This window comes from Anas platyrhynchos, chromosome 8 (genome assembly GCF_047663525.1).
Source record: "Anas platyrhynchos isolate ZD024472 breed Pekin duck chromosome 8, IASCAAS_PekinDuck_T2T, whole genome shotgun sequence".
Lineage (NCBI taxonomy): Eukaryota > Metazoa > Chordata > Aves > Anseriformes > Anatidae > Anas > Anas platyrhynchos.
In genome coordinates this window covers 19818301-19837695 of record NC_092594.1, presented here as the reverse complement: position 1 = coordinate 19837695, position 19395 = coordinate 19818301, and the positions used below count along the sequence as shown (strand labels likewise).

Below are 19395 nucleotides of genomic sequence, written 5' to 3'. Positions count from 1 at the left end.
GCTTGCATCTAGGAAAGTGAATTTTAATTCATGCTGTCATTCTGCCACTGAGGACCTGTTCTTGCCCAAAGATCTGTGGTTTGGGTGTTTGTTCATCAGCAAATGTGACACTGAATTGCTTAACAAGGTTTGTGACTCATTACACCCAGCTTGAGTAGCAGCATAGAGAGAATACCTCATCATCACTAGTCATGTCTGGTATCGCTCCTTCATGCTGGCTGGATGGGAGCAAAGGGTGGAGTCTAAGCCTTTCGGTCTTCCTGGGCTGAGGCTTGCCTGCTGCTCTCAAGTTTGTCTTCTTTCTGTCAAGTACGTAATGGAAGTTGGAGAATATCCTCTTTAAAAATAGGAACCAAAAACCTACTGAAGATTTGGCTATTTTATTTTATTTTGGCTACTTTTGTTGGTATTAAAAATTATTTTATATCCTGTTTTCACTGTCTTTACACCAATGGTTGAAAGCAGTATTTGGTCTGTGACTTTACTGGAGGTAAGTTTTTTTTGTGTTTGTCCGTACCAGCGGTGTTTGTCCCTTTTGGAAATGCAGTATCCTCCTTTTAAAAGAGTTCACCAGATGCCTTTTGTAACAGGAAAGAGGAATTTAGGAAAGAGGGAATCTTGTGTTTTAATGATTGTAGAAACCTAGAAACTGGGTGATACTGAAGAGAAGGAAATTGTTGGCATAGTCAGTAAATTGTTAGTGGTGTCTGAAGAAAAGGCAGGGAGCTGTCAGTTTACACTGAGGATAACTAACAGGTCTGACTAGTTGGCTAATGTCAGGTTACAAAATACTGCTTGCGAGTCCTGCTATAATGAACCAGCTCCATCTATTGAGCTTCATTCCATTGCAACTGGTATTTTATAAAAACCCTGTGTATATCTCAGAGGCATCAGAAGTAATTTGCTAGATACAAAAAGCACTGTTTGATATTTTTGTCTTCATTGTGTAACGTTAGGTTTTATTTAGACGTAAGCAGATAAGAGTTTCCTCCTGAGGAAGGAGGCAGTTTTTCACTGCTAGATCTGGGGGGAGGAGCTGGAAAGGACAAACCATCTAATCGCACATACTGCCCTGTGTGGAGGAAGAGTAAAGGTGGCCCAATGAGAGACTCAGCTCTTAGATATTGACTGGATGTCCAAGGTAAGAGATATTTAACTTATTAAAAACATACCATGTAAATTTCAGTTTAAGAGGAGGATAGCGCATTTCCAACCACGTAGCTTGCTTTCCACTTGTCTGCGAATGCAAAGCAGGAACTCCGAACTTCACACCGTGCAGCTTGCTTTGCGGACACAGAAGCTTTTGGCAAAAGCATAGCAAAAACGTTAAAGCAAACTTCTTTCTGGGTTATTTTGTGGAAGTCTAAGAATTTGCTGATTTCTTGCTCTAAGCAACATCCCTACAAAAAGGTATTGGTGCTGTAGCACTTGACAGTAATACAGTCCTGATTTTGTCCCAGTTTCTAAGTGAACTTATGACTTTTTGGTAACTGCTCACTAACAGACCTGTGTCTATATAAACCAACACTTCTTGGATGGTCTGAACAAAATACAGAAATAAAGCTTCATTGGAGTTTTTTATTATTATTATTACTGAAGATAGCAATTTGCTGTTATGCTTTCAAGTATATATCATCCCTACAGGATAATTTTACTTTAAAAATTCCTTGTTTCAAATAGAATACGATGCGATTAAAAAAAAAATCCCCATAGTTAGGTGTCTTTTAGCAGTGGTTATTTTAATTGTGTGAAATCACAAGTATTTTAGGATTTCTGTAACAAAACAAAGTTATTTGAAGTACAGTCTTTTGGGGAGGAAATGAACTTACTTTCCTGTAAAGGGTAGTGCACAATCCACTTACACAATAATGTCCCAGTAAGAAGAAGGTATTTGCAGAGGTTCTGCTTCCTGCCACAGAGGAAGCTAAGACAAAGAAGAGACCTTTTTTAGCATCCTCTTAGAACTGTAGTTGCCCTTTTTTAAGACAGGCATGCAAAAAACTTTTTGAAACAGATGAAAAACAGTTGTTTCACTGTGGTGAGCTTTGGAAAGAATTATTTGAGCATAGCTGGTAAGCAAGAGGAAGTGAAGACTGGTGAATAATATGCTTATGCAAAGAAATCACATTTTGTAGGAAAACATTCAATGAGCAACTCTTGAAATATTTTTGCTGTTCTAAGTGCTGTTAATATTTTCCCTTTTACTGTATTTCTTTGGAGAGCATAACCTTTCAAGTGGCCTTTTTGAGATGTTAGCATGTAGGTTACTGTTTCTCCGTCTATAAACTTCCATGTGAACTTTGCATTTTTCTTGAATTTCCATAGCAAACAGATTCCCTTTCCAGTCTCTTTTGCAGTCACTATGTGACTGAAAGTCAGCAATTTTTTTTGCTCTCTCAAAATCTGTTTGAGAAGGGCACCTGTATCAGGCTCACCTTCTTCTGAAGCCAGGGGATTTGATGTGGACTCCTGGAAGTCCACCAACCTACAGATACCTTCTGAATATAATTATGCTTCTCAGCCCTAAATAACAGTCACATAAATTGATTTTTAAGAAACATGAATTGCTGGTTTTCTTTTTTTTCCCAATGCACTACCTTCACCAGTTAGTGCTCTATGTAGTCATTTCTGCCTTTGTGGAGTGGGTAGGAGGTGCCTGCAGTCTTGAAGGTCTACATTTTGTGTTGTCGTGCATCGTGGGCAGAACAGGTTCTGGACCTGTGCTCAGGGACTGATGTCCCCTCTCCATCTGGCACTTTTTCTCAGCAGGTGTCCTGTAAAACGTACCTGTTGTCACTGGTGCAAGTTACAGAGAAAGCGTACAGGTGGATGTACACGTTATATGAGTCGTAAGGAGTTCCCTTCTAAATGCTGTTCTTTACTGGTCCCACAGAGGACGAATGGTTGGTACCACAGCATCTCCAGAATGGACTATTTTTATGGATTGCCTGCAGATGAGGTTTTGTAAAATGGAGCAGAGGACAGCTTTCTGCATGGAAACGTTATTTCGAGTTATCTCCCTGGTCACTGCTGCTGGGTGGGATTTTATCTGTCTGATTCCTCCTCATCAAAAGAAATAAGAAAGCAGATGTTTTTATTGAGAGGACTGTGTTTACTTTTGACAGAGAAACCCTACAATCATCAGTGTGTCACTTATGTGACTCAAACATAACCATTGGGATGTAAGTGGAATTGCTGCATTTGCACTGCTGGCTTAATTCACTGTTGTTTCCCAGAGCAGCAGTCCTGTCTTAATGTGCACTCTTGCCTTATCAGTGTTTTATACATACAACATATTCACTTACTGCTCTTTAATATTGGTAAGAGTTAACTTCCTCTTTTGGTTGTTCCTTTCTTTCTGCAGAGGGAAAATCGCAGGCTCCAAGAAGCTAGCATGAGGCTGGAGCAGGAGAACGATGACCTTGCCCATGAGCTTGTTACAAGCAAAATTGCCTTACGGAATGACCTGGACCAGGTAATGCTGAAGGAGATGGCTCCAAACTCCAGCTTTGCAATGCTAGTTTTAGTAGCCCTGTTGTTTGCTCATGTGAAAGCATTTACACAAAATTAAAGCATTGGTATTTGTGCCTTTGTTTTCCTGACAACCTTAATTCTAGTTGCTGTGTCTCTACTTGGATGCAGGCAGAGGCATACACAGCAGTGTATTATTAACACTGACTGCACCTTCTCTGTTGCGGTTCATTTTACAAAATGTAAGCCATAATCTTTTAGGCAGGTACCAAAGAACAAACGTTTACTGGAAAAAGGTATCATATATTCCTCAAAAGAGCGATTTTAAGGGAAGTTGCTTTGCAGAATGTCTGCTACCTTATGTGGATCTATGTTTTTCACAGCAATTTCAGTATAGCCAACTAAATTAAAAGAGAATGAAGTGGTGTGGTATGGAATACAGGAGGGCCATATTCCACCACCCCTCATGATTAGCATCTTGCTTAGTGAAGGCTGTAGTGCCTCTTACAATGTAAAATCTTTTCCTGCAGGGGTCTCTCAATTTGATTTTCTGTATTTATTTGACTTCTTTATCTAACCTCAGAGTTGTAAACATCATTGGCCACAGTAGTATATTTCTATTTAGTCAGACCCTTGGCAGCTAGGTACTTCTGATATGGATTCGTGTGATTCTAAAAATCTGAGGCACCTTGGTGAGCAAGTACACACAGATAACCACTTTGCCTGCTGGAGTGGGCATTGCAGTGTAAAAGACAAAAACGCTGCATTGAGGTGCTCTGTCTTCCCCAGGAATAGCTGTATGTAAAGCAGTTTTATATCTGCTTCTGCCCCTGCTGTGTTCTGAAGTATCATGACAAAGCTGTTAGACGTACCTTTGCCAGCCCCATCCTTTGCTCTCCTGCATTTTAGCAGTTTCTCTGTAGATGAGTGGCTACATTAAGTGTTCCCACACCCCACCTCAGTTCAGTGGCACTGAAAGAAAAGCTTTGTGCTGCTGCACTTCTCACTTGCAAGGAGAGGTGATACCGTACACCATGGCAGGTGCTTGGAAAACCTGGAATGACCGTATAAAAGGAGGAAAGATTTTTAGTTGATTCTCCGAAGTATGTCCTAAACAAGTCTTTTGTCAAAAATACCCTTGTTATCCCTGAGCTCTTTTGTTTTGAGATGTCAGCCTTATCCCTCGTCTGTTCTATTGCTTCTCATTTTTCCTTTCTCCCATACAGCCTTGTATATGCAGTGAGCAATGCAGGAATCCTCAGTCTATCTTTTCAGACGAAGTCTTGGTGGAGCTGCTTCAGCTGCTCACAGTCACCACTAATACCCTCATTAATAATTAACACTGTAGCAGTAGATAAGCTAATACCATTGGTAGTAGAAAAAAACAAAGCGCAGGTCAGAGATAATATCTGCGCTGTTGTTGTTTGTAATACCATTTTCCCTCTTGTATTTCCAGCAAGTAAGTAATATTTGACTACAGTCATTGCCTGTTCTGCTCAGTAACTGGGTGGTGGAAGTGTTGTGGTGCGGTATGTATCTCCCAGTTGGGGAAGTCAACAGAATACATCCAGGTGTTGAAAAATACATTTCTCTCCTGGTGCTCAATCCAGTGATCAGTGAGGACAGTGCTCTCAGAATCCAAAAAATTCCCAGTATATATCTACATAAGCTTGGCCCCTTAAAGAAAGGAGAAAGTTTATATTCTCCAGTACGCATGCAGTATCAAGGATCTCCAGGAAGTAATTGTTAACAAACCTTTTTTTCTGGTGGTTCTCTTTGTCTCTTATACTTGTCTAAGCTCTGATGCTTTGTAAGGTACACTGCAGGCACCTAGCCTGAAAGATAGAAAAATTAAATGTTATCTGAAGTTACACAGGAGCTGAATCATGCTTCCTTCTCTTACATTAATATCATTCCCAACAAAAATATTTTATATATCATTTGTATTACGACATATGATCTGTGCTCACCTGTCACCTGGGTGTGGGTAACACTTGACAAAAGGGTTCTTTTCCACAGTTGAAGCACAAAGAAATAATTTAGAAAACAGCTACTTGAAAAGGGAATTTCATTTACAAAATAGGTTGGGTGAGCCATCGAGGGCAGGAAAAGGCAACTCTAGATCATGAAGCTGCAGTATTTGTGAGATATATACACACCAATACACTTATATTGGCACAGGTAACGCGATTTACACCAGTGTTTCTAATTCTAGGCTGAAGACAAAGCTGATGTTTTGAACAAGGAACTTCTCCTGACCAAACAGAAACTAGTGGAGACAGAGGAAGAGAAACGGAAGCAGGAAGAGGAAACCGCTCAGGTAAGGCATTCTCCAGTCTTTCCCACTAAGCTGAATGCAAGCAAAAGGATAATCTGAAAAGCATGAATGTATTGCAGTTACAGAAGGGATTTTTGTCTTCAAAATGCAGTGGCGATTAAAAGTTCAAAGTGCCAGGGTATTTTTTTTATAAATACATGTTTCAGTGTTTTCCTGAATGTCCAATTTTCCGTATCTTACTCCCTTCCCAGTATTATAACAATCATTTTCATAGGTGGTAAGCAGTCACAACTAAGGAGGCATGATTAGATGTCTCTTAATTATCTAGAGAGGGTTACTGGAGGAATTGTTGCCTTCTAAGAGGCTGCTGGTTCACTGAAACAAAGCTATGGGCATTCCTCTCAGAAGCTAGAATCAACAGGACAGAACTGAGGGTTGGAGTGATTTTGCTGCCCAGACCTGGCTTCACTCAATTGCAAAATGTTTAGTCTTAGTCTTTTGGTCCTGCATATCTTATGTGCTGAATACTGATGTACATGTAAGCATGCCTTGAGAATGATACAGGGGCTCTCATTTTTGCCATTTGACAACACTGACTATAACAATTGATATTTTTTCTTTTTTTTTTCCTCTCTGCAAGTTCTGTGGTTAGTATATAAAAGGCAATGGAGGCCTTAATCCTGCTGAGATGGCTCTCCATGTTTAGTGCTTCTGAACAGTGGAGGAATGAGTTAGCTGGCACAACTAAAACAGATTCTTGCTTCTGTTTCTCTTTGTCGGCAACTAAAAAGATTTTTTTCCTTCTGTTTTGGGGATGAGCGTGATAGTGCTGAGAGATTCTTCTCCTTGTTCCATCTCCAAACAATTTGTCTGCCCAAACCCCCTGAAAGAAAATTCCTGTATAGGACAGTTCTCTGAACAATGATACACTGTATCACAGTATAGACATTTTTTGTTATTGTAGATGTTTGTATATTGAGTAAATCAGACTTTCTACTTCTGAAGCACTGGAAATTGGTAAGAAAAAGATGTAGAGTTGTTGTAAACACAGCAAGACTTTGAGAGAACAATTTGATGATCACAGAATCACAGAATTTCTAGGTTGGAAGAGACCTCAAGATCATCGAGTCCAACCTCTAACCTAACACTAACAGTCCCCACTAAACCATATCCCTAAGCTCTACATCTAAACGTCTTTTGAAGACTTCCAGGGATGGTGACTCCACCACCTCCCTGGGCAGCCCGTTCCAGTGCCTAACAACCCTTTCAGTAAAGAAATTCTTCCTAACATCTAACCTAAAACTCCCCTGGCGTAACTTTAGCCCATTCCCCCTCGTCCTGTCACCAGGCACATGGGAGAACAGGCCAACCCCCACCTCGCTACAGCCTCCTTTAATGTACTTATACAGAGCAATAAGGTCACCCCTGAGCCTCCTCTTCTCTAGGCTGAACAAGCCCAGCTCCTTCAGCCGCTCCTCATAGGACTTGCTCTCCAGGCCCCTCACCAGCTTCGTCGCCCTTCTTTGGACCCGCTCAAGCACCTCGATGTCCTTCTTGTAGCGAGGGGCCCAAAACTGAACACAGTACTCGAGGTGCGGCCTCACCAGAGCCGAGTACAGGGGGACGATCACCTCCCTAGCCCTGCTGGTCACAGTGTTTCTGATACAAGCCAGGATGCCGTTGGCCTTCTTGGCCACCTGAGCACACTGCTGGCTCATATTCAGCCGACTGTCCACCATCACTCCCAGGTCCTTCTCTGCCTGGCAGCTCTCCAACCATTCCTCTCCCAGCCTGTAGTTCTGCTTGGGGTTATTGCGCCCCAGGTGCAGGACCCGGCACTTGGCCTTGTTGAACTTCATACAGTTGACCTCAGCCCATCGGTGCAGCCTATCCAGATCCTCCTGCAGAGCCTTCCTACCCTCGAGCAGATTGACACACGCACCTAGCTTGGTGTCATCTGCAAACTTACTGAGGGTGCACTCAATGCCGTCATCCAGATCATTGATGAAGATGTTAAAGAGGACCGGCCCCAGCACCGAGCCCTGGGGGACGCCACTAGTGACTGGCCTCCAACTGGACTTGGCTCCATTTACCACAACTCTTTGGGCCCGGCTATCCAGCCAGTTTCTAACCCAACGAAGCGTGCGCCAGTCCAAGCCAAGAGCAGCCAGTAAATGATGCATTTTGAAACCTTTTTTCAGTGTACTGTGTAACTTCTCTCCTTCAACTCCTAGCTGAAGGAAGTCTTCAGGAAGCAGCTAGAGAAGGCAGAATCTGAGATTAAGAAAACCACAGCCATTATTGCAGACTATAAACAGGTAATGGTTCTAAAGACACCCTCTTGTATTTATTTGTAAACTCTTTTCAACATGTCCTGAGAGCTGAACTTGTAGCTTATCTCATCCTTTAAATAAGATAAGTTATGTTTTAGGCTTTCGGAAAGCATTATAATTTGTGATAAATCTTTTTGATTTTCCTAATAGTCTGCTAATTTGGGGAATGAAGAATAACCCTTCTTTAAGCTATTTTGTGTACTGTAGGGTGAATGTTTCTTTGCTGTGTGACATAATGCAGTGGAAACATCATAAACCAGTTAATCAATAAAATGTTCCGGTGTCCATGTTCAGGTTCTATGTTGAATGCTGCCATTTTTTTTGGTCTCAATTATCCCCAGCAGTGGATTTGTTGAGGGGAAACATACGTACCTACCTGAGTGAGGCAGAATTTAAGAAATGTTAGCTCTAAAAAAAAAAAAAATGCTAAAAAGCTTAAGTAATATTTTAATCAAATAAACTTTATCTAAGAGACTGCTTTCTCTGTTCCAGATTTGTTCCCAGCTGAGTACCAGGCTGGAAAAACAGCAGGCAGCCAGTAAAGATGAACTGGAAGTTGTGAAGGTGAGAGTGATGCCTCTGCATACAGGACAGCTCTAACGCAAGTGTGGTCAGTGACACAAAACAAAAGGGGAAGTGAAATTTACTGCAACAACTGTGACATCCAAACAGCTGCACTGATAGCCCCATGTGCATTTTTCACACAATGTGAATGATTCAAGGGTGTATCTCCTTCCAGTGTTCTTTATCGTGTATCATACAGGCTGGAACTCTCAAACTGAAGTGCATATAGATTTTCATGTAGAAATGTATACTTTTGGCAAAAATGTACAGAGGCTGTATTTGCTTAGATCTTTTCTTTAAATGAAAACAAAAGATGCCTCTCTAGAGGAGAAAACGTGCTGCTACTCCAGCATGCATGCTGGAGGGGATCAGCGTTGCTATTAGGCCGCTGTTTATCTTTGGCTTTCTACACTTGCCTACTGTGTAAGTTAAGCAAAACAGTTTTAAGTAATTAGCACAACTTGGTTCATACCCAGAATTTCCATAGCAGTTCCTCCTCTCCCTTCTAGTATCTGCACTGATGGTAAATATTTCCTGATCAGGTAATAATTCCATCCCTTTTCTGTGTCACTACTGAGTAGGCAGAATCATTTTCTCTCTGCTGTAACTTCTATTTTTTTCCGTAGTACTCAAGCTGAACCTGATTTGTTGCTTTGTAGTAATTTTTATCTGTTATTCATCCAAAAATACACTAGTTTAGATGTTCCTATAATTTGCTGAACAGTTCAATATCCTGTGTTTGTTTGTGACCCAGGCCAGCTGTGCTGTATCTTCAGCCATGTGTCGCGTTAAAGGGGTGTAGCTGATTAACCGTTACGGGCCCGGTTGGATTCAGAGTACTGAACCAGTCGGACATTCACCAAAACTGGGGGTCCGTTCGGACATTCACCAAAAACGTAATAACCACCTGGGGGTCCGCTCAGACATTCACCAACAATGCATTAACCGTCTGGGGGTCTGGTTAGATTCAGAACACTGAACTATCACGGATAACCACCCTCACCCTAGTTGCATTAATGAGAGCTATCACAATGCAATCAAGTATGGTTTATTACAGCAACAGATAATCAGGTTCTTTTGGATTGCCGGTGATAGTGACTATCTGCAAAAGCAAGCTAGTATGCATGAAATACACAGGTGTTCTAGGTGTGGGTTCTAGGTGTGGGTTCTAGGTGTGGGTTCTAGGTGTGGGTTCTAGGTGTGGGTTCTAGGTGTGGGTTCTAGGTGTGGGTTCTAGGTGTGGGTTCTAGGTGTGGGTTCTAGGTGTGGGTTCTAGGTGTGGGTTCTAGGTGTGGGTTCTAGGTGTGGGTTCTAGGTGTGGGTTCTAGGTGTGGGTTCTAGGTGTGGGTTCTAGGTGTGGGTTCTAGGTGTGGGTTCTAGGTGTGGGTTCTAGGTGTGGGTTCTAGGTGTTCTAGGTGTTCTAGGTGTTACAGGTGCGCAGCCTAGAAATAAACGCGTTAAAAGGATCAAAGACTCTATAGAGATTTATAAGCAAATATTCAGATCTCACCCAAAGGCGTCCCAATGGGGGGGGAAGAGAGGCTCAGCCCGTCGACTGATCCCAGGAGTCAGGAGGTCCTAAGGATGTTGTATGTCCTTGGGATGGTATCTCCCCTGACGATGGTATCTTCCCTAACATCCCCTCTCTCTTGGGCCAATTTATATTATTTTCTATCTTTTAGGTGGAGCTTGAGTGGCTCTAGTCAAGCATATCTTAGTTATGATTGGTGTAAAGTTTTCCCGTCTCCGTTTAAAGTAATAGGCTCCGAGAAATTCAGGGCGCATGCTCAGTGAGGGGTGGTCGCACCTTGGAGGCGGGTAGCTTTTGGGATGGAGGTGTGTTTTGGTATTATAATGATATTATAATGAGCAAAAAGTACACTAGGGTACAGCATTTGTCAAAACATGACAGGTCTTTGGCTTAGGGTGGCAAAAAGTGCAGCTTTGTGCACAAGAACAATCGAGGCCCCACCTGATTACAGAGCCTAGCCGTGGTGTCTCCACTCCACTCTACGCTCCGTGGTGTTCCTTAGAGCTAGCACACCAAGTTTCCCCAGCGCGATAGCATCTAAGGTTGGGAGCCTAGGGAATGCTCAGATAATGCAGTTATGCCCTACCCTGAAAGCCTCTTCAATGCTGTACCTTTTCCTTAAAAGTGTGAATGTTAGTTTTATTTTCCTAGTTACTTCAGGCATTTACACCACACCATGAGCAGCTGGCTCACCTTGCCAGGTAGCATGAAAACTTTACTACTGTGTGTCAGATGTTGTTAGCAAAAAGAACCGTCCCCTAGGAAGCTAAACAAGCATCAGGAAGGTAGCATTGTCCCTTGCAGCAAACACAGGCTGACTGCTTGCTTCTGGAAATGTGGAAAAGTTACCTGGGTTTCTTGGAAATATCAAAATCTGTATGAAAATTTGGTCAAGTGTTTTTGCGGCAGTTCCCAGCATGTAATTTATTCTTCTGAATTGTGCTGACATAAATACTGCAAAATCTGAAAAAGCTTTGGTAGCAAGAAGGTTTGAGTAATGAAGAGGAGCAAAGGCATTATCAGAGCATGCTAAATAGGCTTTAGGATTTCTTTATACTGTTTCATGCATTCAGGAAGTTGTTCAAGAAATTCTCAAATTCTCTTAATGTCAAGTGTGAAAACTTCAGCACAGAAAGGCAATCTAACATAAAAATGGCTCTTCCAAGAAACAGAGCGACTCCTGTAACATGGATTAAAAACGAGCTTTCTGGCTATTTCAGGGTAAAGTGATGGCCTGCAAACACTGCAGTGAGATTTTCAGTAAAGAGGGGACACTGAAGCTGCCTTCGCTAAGCATGGAGAATAAAGGCATTGAAACAGATGACGAGAAGGATGCACTGAAGAAGCAACTGAGAGAGATGGAGCTGGAACTTGCACAGACCAAACTGCAGCTTGTGGAAGCCAAGTGCAAAATTCAGGTACGTGGAATGCGGGTACTGCAGGGCAGTCTCCTTAGCCTTGTTGTACTCTGTCCAAGTTGATCCGTGCCAGTTATGAATCATGGGGTTAAAAATGGTGCTAAAGGGAGCATACGCCTGTACCTGCTCTATGCCTGTGAACTTCCAGAATTTTAGGATTGTCTGTTTTTGTTGTTGTTGTTTTTGTTTGCTTGCTTGCTTTTAAAAAGAGAGAAGAACAAAAGAAAAGAGATTTCCATTTGTATGTCTAAATACTGTTTCAGTGATTTCAATGTTTTTCTCCCCAGTGCCTGGGAGGTTGCAAGGAACCAAGTCTGAAGATGCTCTTGTTTGTTTGTTTGTTTTTGATCAATTCTGACCATTTTGCTTTCTTAGGAGCTGGAGCATCAGAGAGGAGCCCTTATGAATGAAATCCAAGCTGCCAAGAACTCTTGGTTTAGCAAAACTCTGAACTCTATTAAAACTGCCACAGGCACACAGCCACCACAGCAGCCTCAGCAACCCCTGCCACCCAAAGAGGGCAGTACATAGTTCCAGCCAGACCTGATACAAGAGCACAAAGAACAACACAACTGAAACCCTGGAGGATTCTTCCAGTGGTCTCTCCTCTTGGGTAAAGGACAAAAGGCAGGAGTGCAGGCTTGAAGTGAAATTCTTCAATGTTTTTCATTCATTCTGATGTGATCCTTTTCAAAGGGGAAAAAATATTCTGTTTTATGTTGAATTCCTACTTCCCAAACTGCCTTGCTGAAAGCCACGTTCTGATACCTTCATACTTTTACACTTTATTTTATATGACTAGATGTTAAAATGAATAAATAATTCAAAACTAGTTCTTTAATACATGACTAATTATTCAAAATTATTTTTATCTTGCATAGAAGTTTTTTTTTTCTTCTGGAGTAAGAGAGAATGGAAAATGTAAAGTACTACAGCATAATCTCTTCACAGAAAGCACAGTGTAACAAGTACTAGTGTGTGTGTGTCTAGGATAACTTATGCCCTGGGACCATCTCAGAAGTTTATCGCAGTGACTACGTCCTGCAGAAAAGCACTTTTTCACTTTTTTTGTAAAGCTTAGGCCATAGCAAAGAAGCAAAGATAGTCTTGCACTGTCTTGGCACAATTGTTTGTGAGCTTCCCGGATAATTTCATAATTTTGATCGTTTTTTTCTTCAGAAATGCAAATAGTGCAGTTCTTTGTAGCACTGAGTAGCACTGTTGTTTATTTACAACTGAACTGGAATTTAACATAGTTACCTAGTTCCCCTTTTTTATTTCATGTTTATACTAAGAATGCCAAGAAAGAATTCCTTCCACTGGGAGAAAGGGAAAACTGTTCAACATTTATTCGATGGTTTTTCTGATAAGCCAACTGAAAACCTTGCATAGTTTTGACCTTTTGTAAGTCCTGTGCAATAAAGGGTAGCTTTTATGAATAAAATTAACAAAAACTTTTCCCTGGGTCTATATTCGATTTTTGAGTTTTACACAGAAGCGAGGTGTCAAATACAACAAACAACAGGCTTTTGCTGCACTGATGAAGAAATCACCACAAAAAAAAAGATCAATTTGCTATAAATATTTGGCTAGGAAATGCTATATCGGTATTACTTATTTTTATAAAAACAAACATTTTCAACTCGAATACAAAGCTTAGACTTTTCCCATGGGATAGACTTCTCTGATGATTCCCAAACCTCTCTGGTTGTTTTATATCTCTATGGTAAGAAAATTCAAAAGTGTTTGTTTTGACTGAACATAAAGTGTTTATAGAAATACTTCTTTCATGGAAAATTAAACTATTGCTTGAACTGATGGAATATTTTTTTAATTATACTTGTCATGTCTATAAGGTGGTCTTGCAGATAAATATTGCTGGACAAAAGGTTGTGTATTAATTGTTCCATTTACAAAACTGTTCCCAAGTACATTTGTTCTCTTTTGATCTTTTTTTAATTCAAAGGAATGCCATATCTTGTCCGTTTTGTACAATAAAAATTAATGATACTCATCTTGTGCTTTGTTGTCAAGCATAATTGCGAATTACTTCAAACAGGGTGGAACAAGTTTAATGTTTACTTGTGCCAGAGGAACAATTCTGAAAGGCAGTCACTTGTTTGAAGTAGAGATCAAAATATAATCACTGTCCTGACACAACTATCCTGCAATGAACTTCTAACTCTCTTCTAAGAATAAGGAGTTTAAGATGTTGGTATTTTTTTAAAGTACCTGCAAGAAAAGTGATCATCTGGAAACCTTAACAGGATGAGGGGGGGAAAAAAAAAAAAAAAACAAAAAAAGAAAAAGGGATCTCTTTTGCAAAGAGAAAAAAAAAAAACAAAAACTTCCTTTTCCTGGTCACTTCTAATAATATTTGCAAATATGCTTCCATTCTGTAGGCTATCTAAACCTAGCATTATTAACTCACTTATCAGTACCATTGCACACTTGAAATAAACAGTGAAATAAATTTGAAGTGACACTGAAGAACTCTTGATTGGTACAGTGAGAGGACTGTGCTGATGAGTGACACCAATGGTTGGACAAGTGTCCACATTTCTCATGTCATTTATCTTAAATCGTACTTACAGGTGGATTTAAAACCTTGATTGGAAAAATGCAGTAATGATAATAATAATAAAAAAGTTAAGACTGTGAGTCCCTGAGCAGCTGAGTTCATGTAACAGCTCCCTGCTGCTCAAAGACCTTACCCCTCCAGCTCCCTGATGTACAGTCATGTCCCTACCCTTTTTATGGCACTTACTAGAGGTGATTCAAATTAAAAATTAAAAGTCTTGATTTTTTTTCCCCATTTAGTCTTTTGCCAAGTCAATGTGTTACATCATGTAAAGGGTCCAATGAGAGAGAGTGAGTGGATGAGTGAAGCAGTACTTCCCCGGTTCATCAAAAAGGAATTGTTAAATAAGCTTCTGTGTTTCACGGAACTAGCTTTGACACGCTATCATCCTTCTCATTGTAGTATCTCTCTGACTGTGGAAGTTGAGTTTCTGTGAGAAATACATGCTTGCTACCTGCTAGCCATGATGATTTCAAAACCCTGTAGGATAGGAACTGGCTTACCTTGTGCCTCTCACAGCACCAAAAAAGTTTCAGAAGACAATGGCTGAATTACCCACTTTTGGCAATGATGTAAAGGCAGTAAGCGACTTTCACCTTCCATCTGTGCATCCCAGGTAGTATTCGTAGCAGTGGCACTTGGAAGAGTAATATTTATGTGGAAATTATCTTCTCAAAATTACTGAAGGAATGAGAAAAATAGCTCTACGTTATTATCTTGATGAACAAGCATAGTTAAATGCAGAAACAAGGAAAGCAGCAGAGCTGCAGGATTAAACCGGGCAAGCTAAAGCTGCCTGCTGACTGTACATGCTGTTGAGATACTCAGTTTCTTGTAAGAAAAAAAAATCTGTTTTAATTAGTCCTTTCAGCAGTGGTTGATGGAGTACTTGCTATAAATACTCATATCCCAGACCAACTGATCTGTCAGGGATAGCTGGTTCAATATTCAGATTTTCAGAGGGAAACATCATCAAAGTCTTGCTGAAACTTATTTTCATGTGGCACTGGAACCCACTTCTTAAGTTTAGAATGATTCTTTTTTTCTTCTCTTGAGTCAGTATTGAACTATGTATCAACATAAAAATTGTATTGGAGATAATTTGAATGTTATAAATATATCTTTATGGAACTAAATCTATTTTTAAATTTTATTGAGAATGCACAGTTCTGAAATAAAGCCTTTACTTTGATTAGGGACAAACCTCCAAAGAATATTTTTAGTACAACTGCTTTATCTTGTCAGATTCTAATCTTCTCCTGAGATGCCCAATACAATATGAAAAAAAAAAGGGGGGGGGGAATACACAACTGCTCTTTTCCGCTTTAAAAAGTATTTACTTTGACTGCAACACTTTACAGGATAAATGAAGCAAGGCTGATTTAGTTCTGCAGTACATCTGTGAACTAGTCTTGGATTATCTTTGTGACTCAAACTTACTAAAGTAATAGCACTTCACTTACTTTAACAAATTCTAAACATGCCTAGAAAGAATTAAAGACAGCAACATAGAAAATATCATGGGTGGCTTAAATCCAAGAAACTGCCCGAGAAACTGCAAAGTCCCTGAGGTCCATACCAGTGAATGATTAGTAAAACCTGTATCAGGAGAGGTAGTGAGCTGTGTAATCAGTACTACCAGCTGACAAACATTTCTTTGTATTGCCTGTTAATTAATATATTGTCTAATTTGCTACAGCTAATTTACATGTTAGATAAACTTATTTTTCCTTGTTAGACATTTTAAAGAACTGTTTTGTTCTTAAAACTGGTTTGCCCTTAAAATTTCTTATAAATAGATGCTTTCACCTGTGCCATTGTGTGAAAAACAACACGGAATAAAGACAGCTGTTTACAACAGGAGAGGGAGCTCCAACATCTAACAGAAATAATTCAGGCCCTTGACAAAGCACAAAGGAGCCCATTGACTTCAGTGTCTGGTATCAGTCGCTGGCTGAACTTGGCACTTAGAAGTCAATACAAATCTAACTTTATTGACATAAAAACTTAAAAAATACATCAGAAATTTATGCTTTCTCCACAGGAAACAAGGAAGTCCATTCCCTTGAAGTAGTTTCAGTGAGATCTGTGAAACTGCTTGTATGTGTCGAAGAACCTCTTATTTTGATTTCCTGTTAGACACGAGGATAATTGCCATACTTCTATGTAATCTAGTAAATCTAAATACCTTTGGCATTGAAAACAGAAACTCCGTTGTCTTACAGTGCTGGTTTTCTCCCAGCTGCTGTAGGGAAAACCCTACTCTACGTCATTTTGGTTGACCAGCATGCCTCTTTTACAGCTCAACCCTGCAGAAAAGGCTGTTGTGCAAACAGCTGGGTGCACAAAACACACAATGCTGTGCATGCCCAGGGCTGTGGGTGCACACAGCACCAGATATCACATTGTTCTCACAAACGTGAAGGCTTGAACTAGATTCTATTTTCATCTATTATGCTAGTATCCTACTGGGAGCTGTCCCGTTACCTCTTTCCAAGTACTAAGGGGAGATACAGCAAAGCACTGATTTTTGGACCTTTCAAGTTAGATTATACATCACAGCAGCCATTAAAACTGGGCTAATCCATAGTTGGTTTTGGGAAATTCAAAGAATTTGGAACTGGATGACTAATTATCAGCATTGATAAAGATCCTAACTTTTCTAACTCAGAAGTCTACACAATTTGTTTCAGGATCATAACTTAAGACGTACAGGTTAATCCTCCAGGAATACAGGGCTCTCCATTTCTCCTGGAATCCAGCTGCTTTGCGACTGAATGTATTTCATGCTATTTTTACCTGGGAAAAAAAAATAAAAAATATGGGTAGAGAACTAGAACATTACTTCCTCTTATTTTCTTATTCAGTGGGACTTGCTTTTATTTAAACTGTAAAGGAATATATATGTATCTTTGGAAAACTATATCTTATATATAGAATAATATATAGGAAACTGAATCACAAAGGGATAAATACAGCAAAAGGATTTGGTATCACAGACTTCATTTGTGATTCGATACCGCCAGAATCTTGAGCTGTACTAATTTCCTTTCAGTTTCTCTTATTTTTGTATTTTATATGATACATGGATGCTACTACCAATGCAAACAAAAGCAGATGTTCTCAGCTTTTTCTCCAGATTCCAATACCCCCCTTCCAGTAACTCTTAAGGACACACTGGTACTGATACCATCTTCAAAACTACCAGGAGCTCTCTTGAGCTTTGGGAACTATTGTTTTCCCAAGTAAGAGGAGTCTCTGGCTTATTTAGACAGGGAAAAGATGGCAAGGCAGAAGAGGGTCTAATCAAGTATGATTCTGAACCAGAGCAGTCTTGTCTGCCATTCAAGGTGGCTTCACTTCAGCACACTGAAAATAGAGAGCAGCTTCATTGTGCTGATGAACAAGGACATTTTCCGGGTTTGTAGTTGCATTCGTTATCTGGTTATGGCCCTAGTATATAAAATATACTTTACTAGATAAACTTGGGGAAAAAAGAACATTATAGTGCTGTGAGACTTTTAACTGAGAACAGCTTAGTACTGCCAGTTCTTGTGTAACAAATCCATGTATTATATAAAGTATAATACAGAAATATAAGTGTAATGCTTGTTATTAAAAGTGCAATTTAATGTACATGGTCACAACAAATGTTTACTTTTTTAATTGTTACAGAATTGTTTGGATCAGTACCTTGTTATCATTGTGTGAACGATGCCTTGTAAAATAAATGGAAATGCAAACAAAATGGGAATAAGGTGCTTATTTTCATAAGCCACTTAAACAGCTTAAATCTGTTTGCAATAGCAAATTGCTGAGTTGGGTTTTCTGGTACAGTTCACTCCACTTGGTTATTTTCAAGCAGCACTGTTGCACACTGGCTCTGCAGACTAGCTGCCTGAAACGTGTATGTCCCATAGCTAATTTCCAGCTGGCAGTATAGCGTACCTGTGTGCAGGGGTAACCCATACCACAGGAATCCGATGGACAGGCACTGTGCTAGAAAGCTAACGGGTCACCTGGGCACTCCTCTCCAAACCCTGCTCTGGGTTTCCAGCATAGAGAACACAGTAGTAAACACACTTTTAGGAAAAGTTGTTCGTATACAGCAGTGGGGAAGCAGGAGTGGCTGTTAAGGACTTCATGCTGCCCTAGCAGTGTGCAAGAGAAATGGGCACCATGCCTGAGGGAAGAGAAGCAGTGACCAGGAGGAGCCATTAAGAGACAGAAACCCATTAAATAAGCATGACCATATTACATATTTCCAGATAAAATCAACTGGCGCAGCTTCAAATACTGTGGTTGAAAATCTGCAAGCTGAAGCTCAGTACTAGGAACGTTAAATATGACCACAGTGTTGGTTATTACAGCTCGTCAGTTAGTTACTAACAGTTTCTGAAGCCCCGGACCAGAGGGTTACATCAAACACTTCAGTACAACGTCTGTTAAAACTGATTTGTGGAATTCAGCCTTGAAAACCAGTCTTTGGCTTCTGGTTTTCCACGATTTTCTTATCTTATTGGGATCTATTCTTTCCTCCATACCTCTGCAAAAAAAAAAAAAAAAACCTCTCCAGATTAACCAACTCCTGGATGGCCACTTTAGAACAGGAAAAAACAAACAAACAAACAAAAACCATAAATCAACAAGTGAACGGACATTCCTCAATTTCATAAATTAGATGTTAGTATCTGGCACCCTTTCATTTAAAGAAAGTTGCTTTTCAAACGCAGAATGGCTGTATCCTGCCTCGGGCTCCCTCTTTTATAAGACACCTGGAGGAAGACGCTGACTCTCACCTACGATCTTTCCACCACTGAAAGATTGCGAATGTATTTTATTTTTCCTCCTCTGGGAAATCTCAGTGCTCGAACGAGACCTGTGAATACACACGTTTTGTCTTTTTTTAGTACACTGACTCAGTAACTGGTGAGACACATTTCGGTGTACTTCTTCCTTCGAGCACCTCCGGTAGAAATAACTGAGGAAAGCCACTCCAAGCCTTCTCCACAGGAGCACCGTGTGTCATCAAAGCTCCCCTTGCCCACGGCAGAGTACAAAGAAAGATTTCAACGATCGGAAAACGCCTGTTTGGGTCGCTCCGACACGGCCGGGGCGGACCAGAAGCCGCTACCTCAGGGCGCTGCCTCACCGCGCAGCTAACAGCCGCTAACGGTCGCTAACGGCCGCCGTGCCCCTCCCGTTCCGCTCGGCCGGCG

The 19395-nt window shown here is 40.5% G+C and overlaps 1 protein-coding gene and 1 long non-coding RNA gene across 16 annotated transcripts in view; one reads left to right on the top strand and one right to left on the bottom strand.

Annotated features, from left to right (window-relative positions):
- Positions 1 to 13904, top strand: part of RABGAP1L (RAB GTPase activating protein 1 like) — a 257106-nt gene extending 243202 nt beyond the window's left edge. For 12 of the 13 annotated variants that reach the window (XM_072041793.1, XM_072041794.1, XM_038182983.2 and 9 more), the window contains 6 exons: positions 3365 to 3475; positions 5687 to 5791; positions 7984 to 8067; positions 8575 to 8646; positions 11398 to 11595; positions 11971 to 13904. In XM_072041793.1, the coding sequence (XP_071897894.1) occupies positions 3365 to 3475; positions 5687 to 5791; positions 7984 to 8067; positions 8575 to 8646; positions 11398 to 11595; positions 11971 to 12126 (726 nt within the window). In that variant the 3' untranslated portion in view covers positions 12127 to 13904. Of the gene's footprint in view, positions 1 to 295; positions 491 to 3364; positions 3476 to 5686; positions 5792 to 7983; positions 8068 to 8574; positions 8647 to 11397; positions 11596 to 11970 lie in introns of those variants that run through there. The other variant, XM_005019316.6, reaches the window with a different exon arrangement.
- On the bottom strand, positions 183 to 19393 carry LOC106017046 (uncharacterized). 3 transcript variants are annotated; one of them, XR_011811020.1, is made up of 5 exons: positions 18976 to 19393; positions 16890 to 16975; positions 14680 to 14857; positions 1173 to 5306; positions 183 to 302 (listed from the first exon to the last, which is right to left on the bottom strand). It is a non-coding gene; the product is annotated as an uncharacterized lncRNA (long non-coding RNA). The 3 variants fall into 3 exon arrangements; XR_003498896.3 differs by lacking the exon at positions 183 to 302 and having other exon boundaries at positions 1565 to 5148; positions 5227 to 5306; XR_011811021.1 differs by lacking the exon at positions 183 to 302 and having other exon boundaries at positions 1565 to 4525; positions 5227 to 5306.
- Between the last annotated feature and the right edge of the window lie 2 nt (positions 19394 to 19395).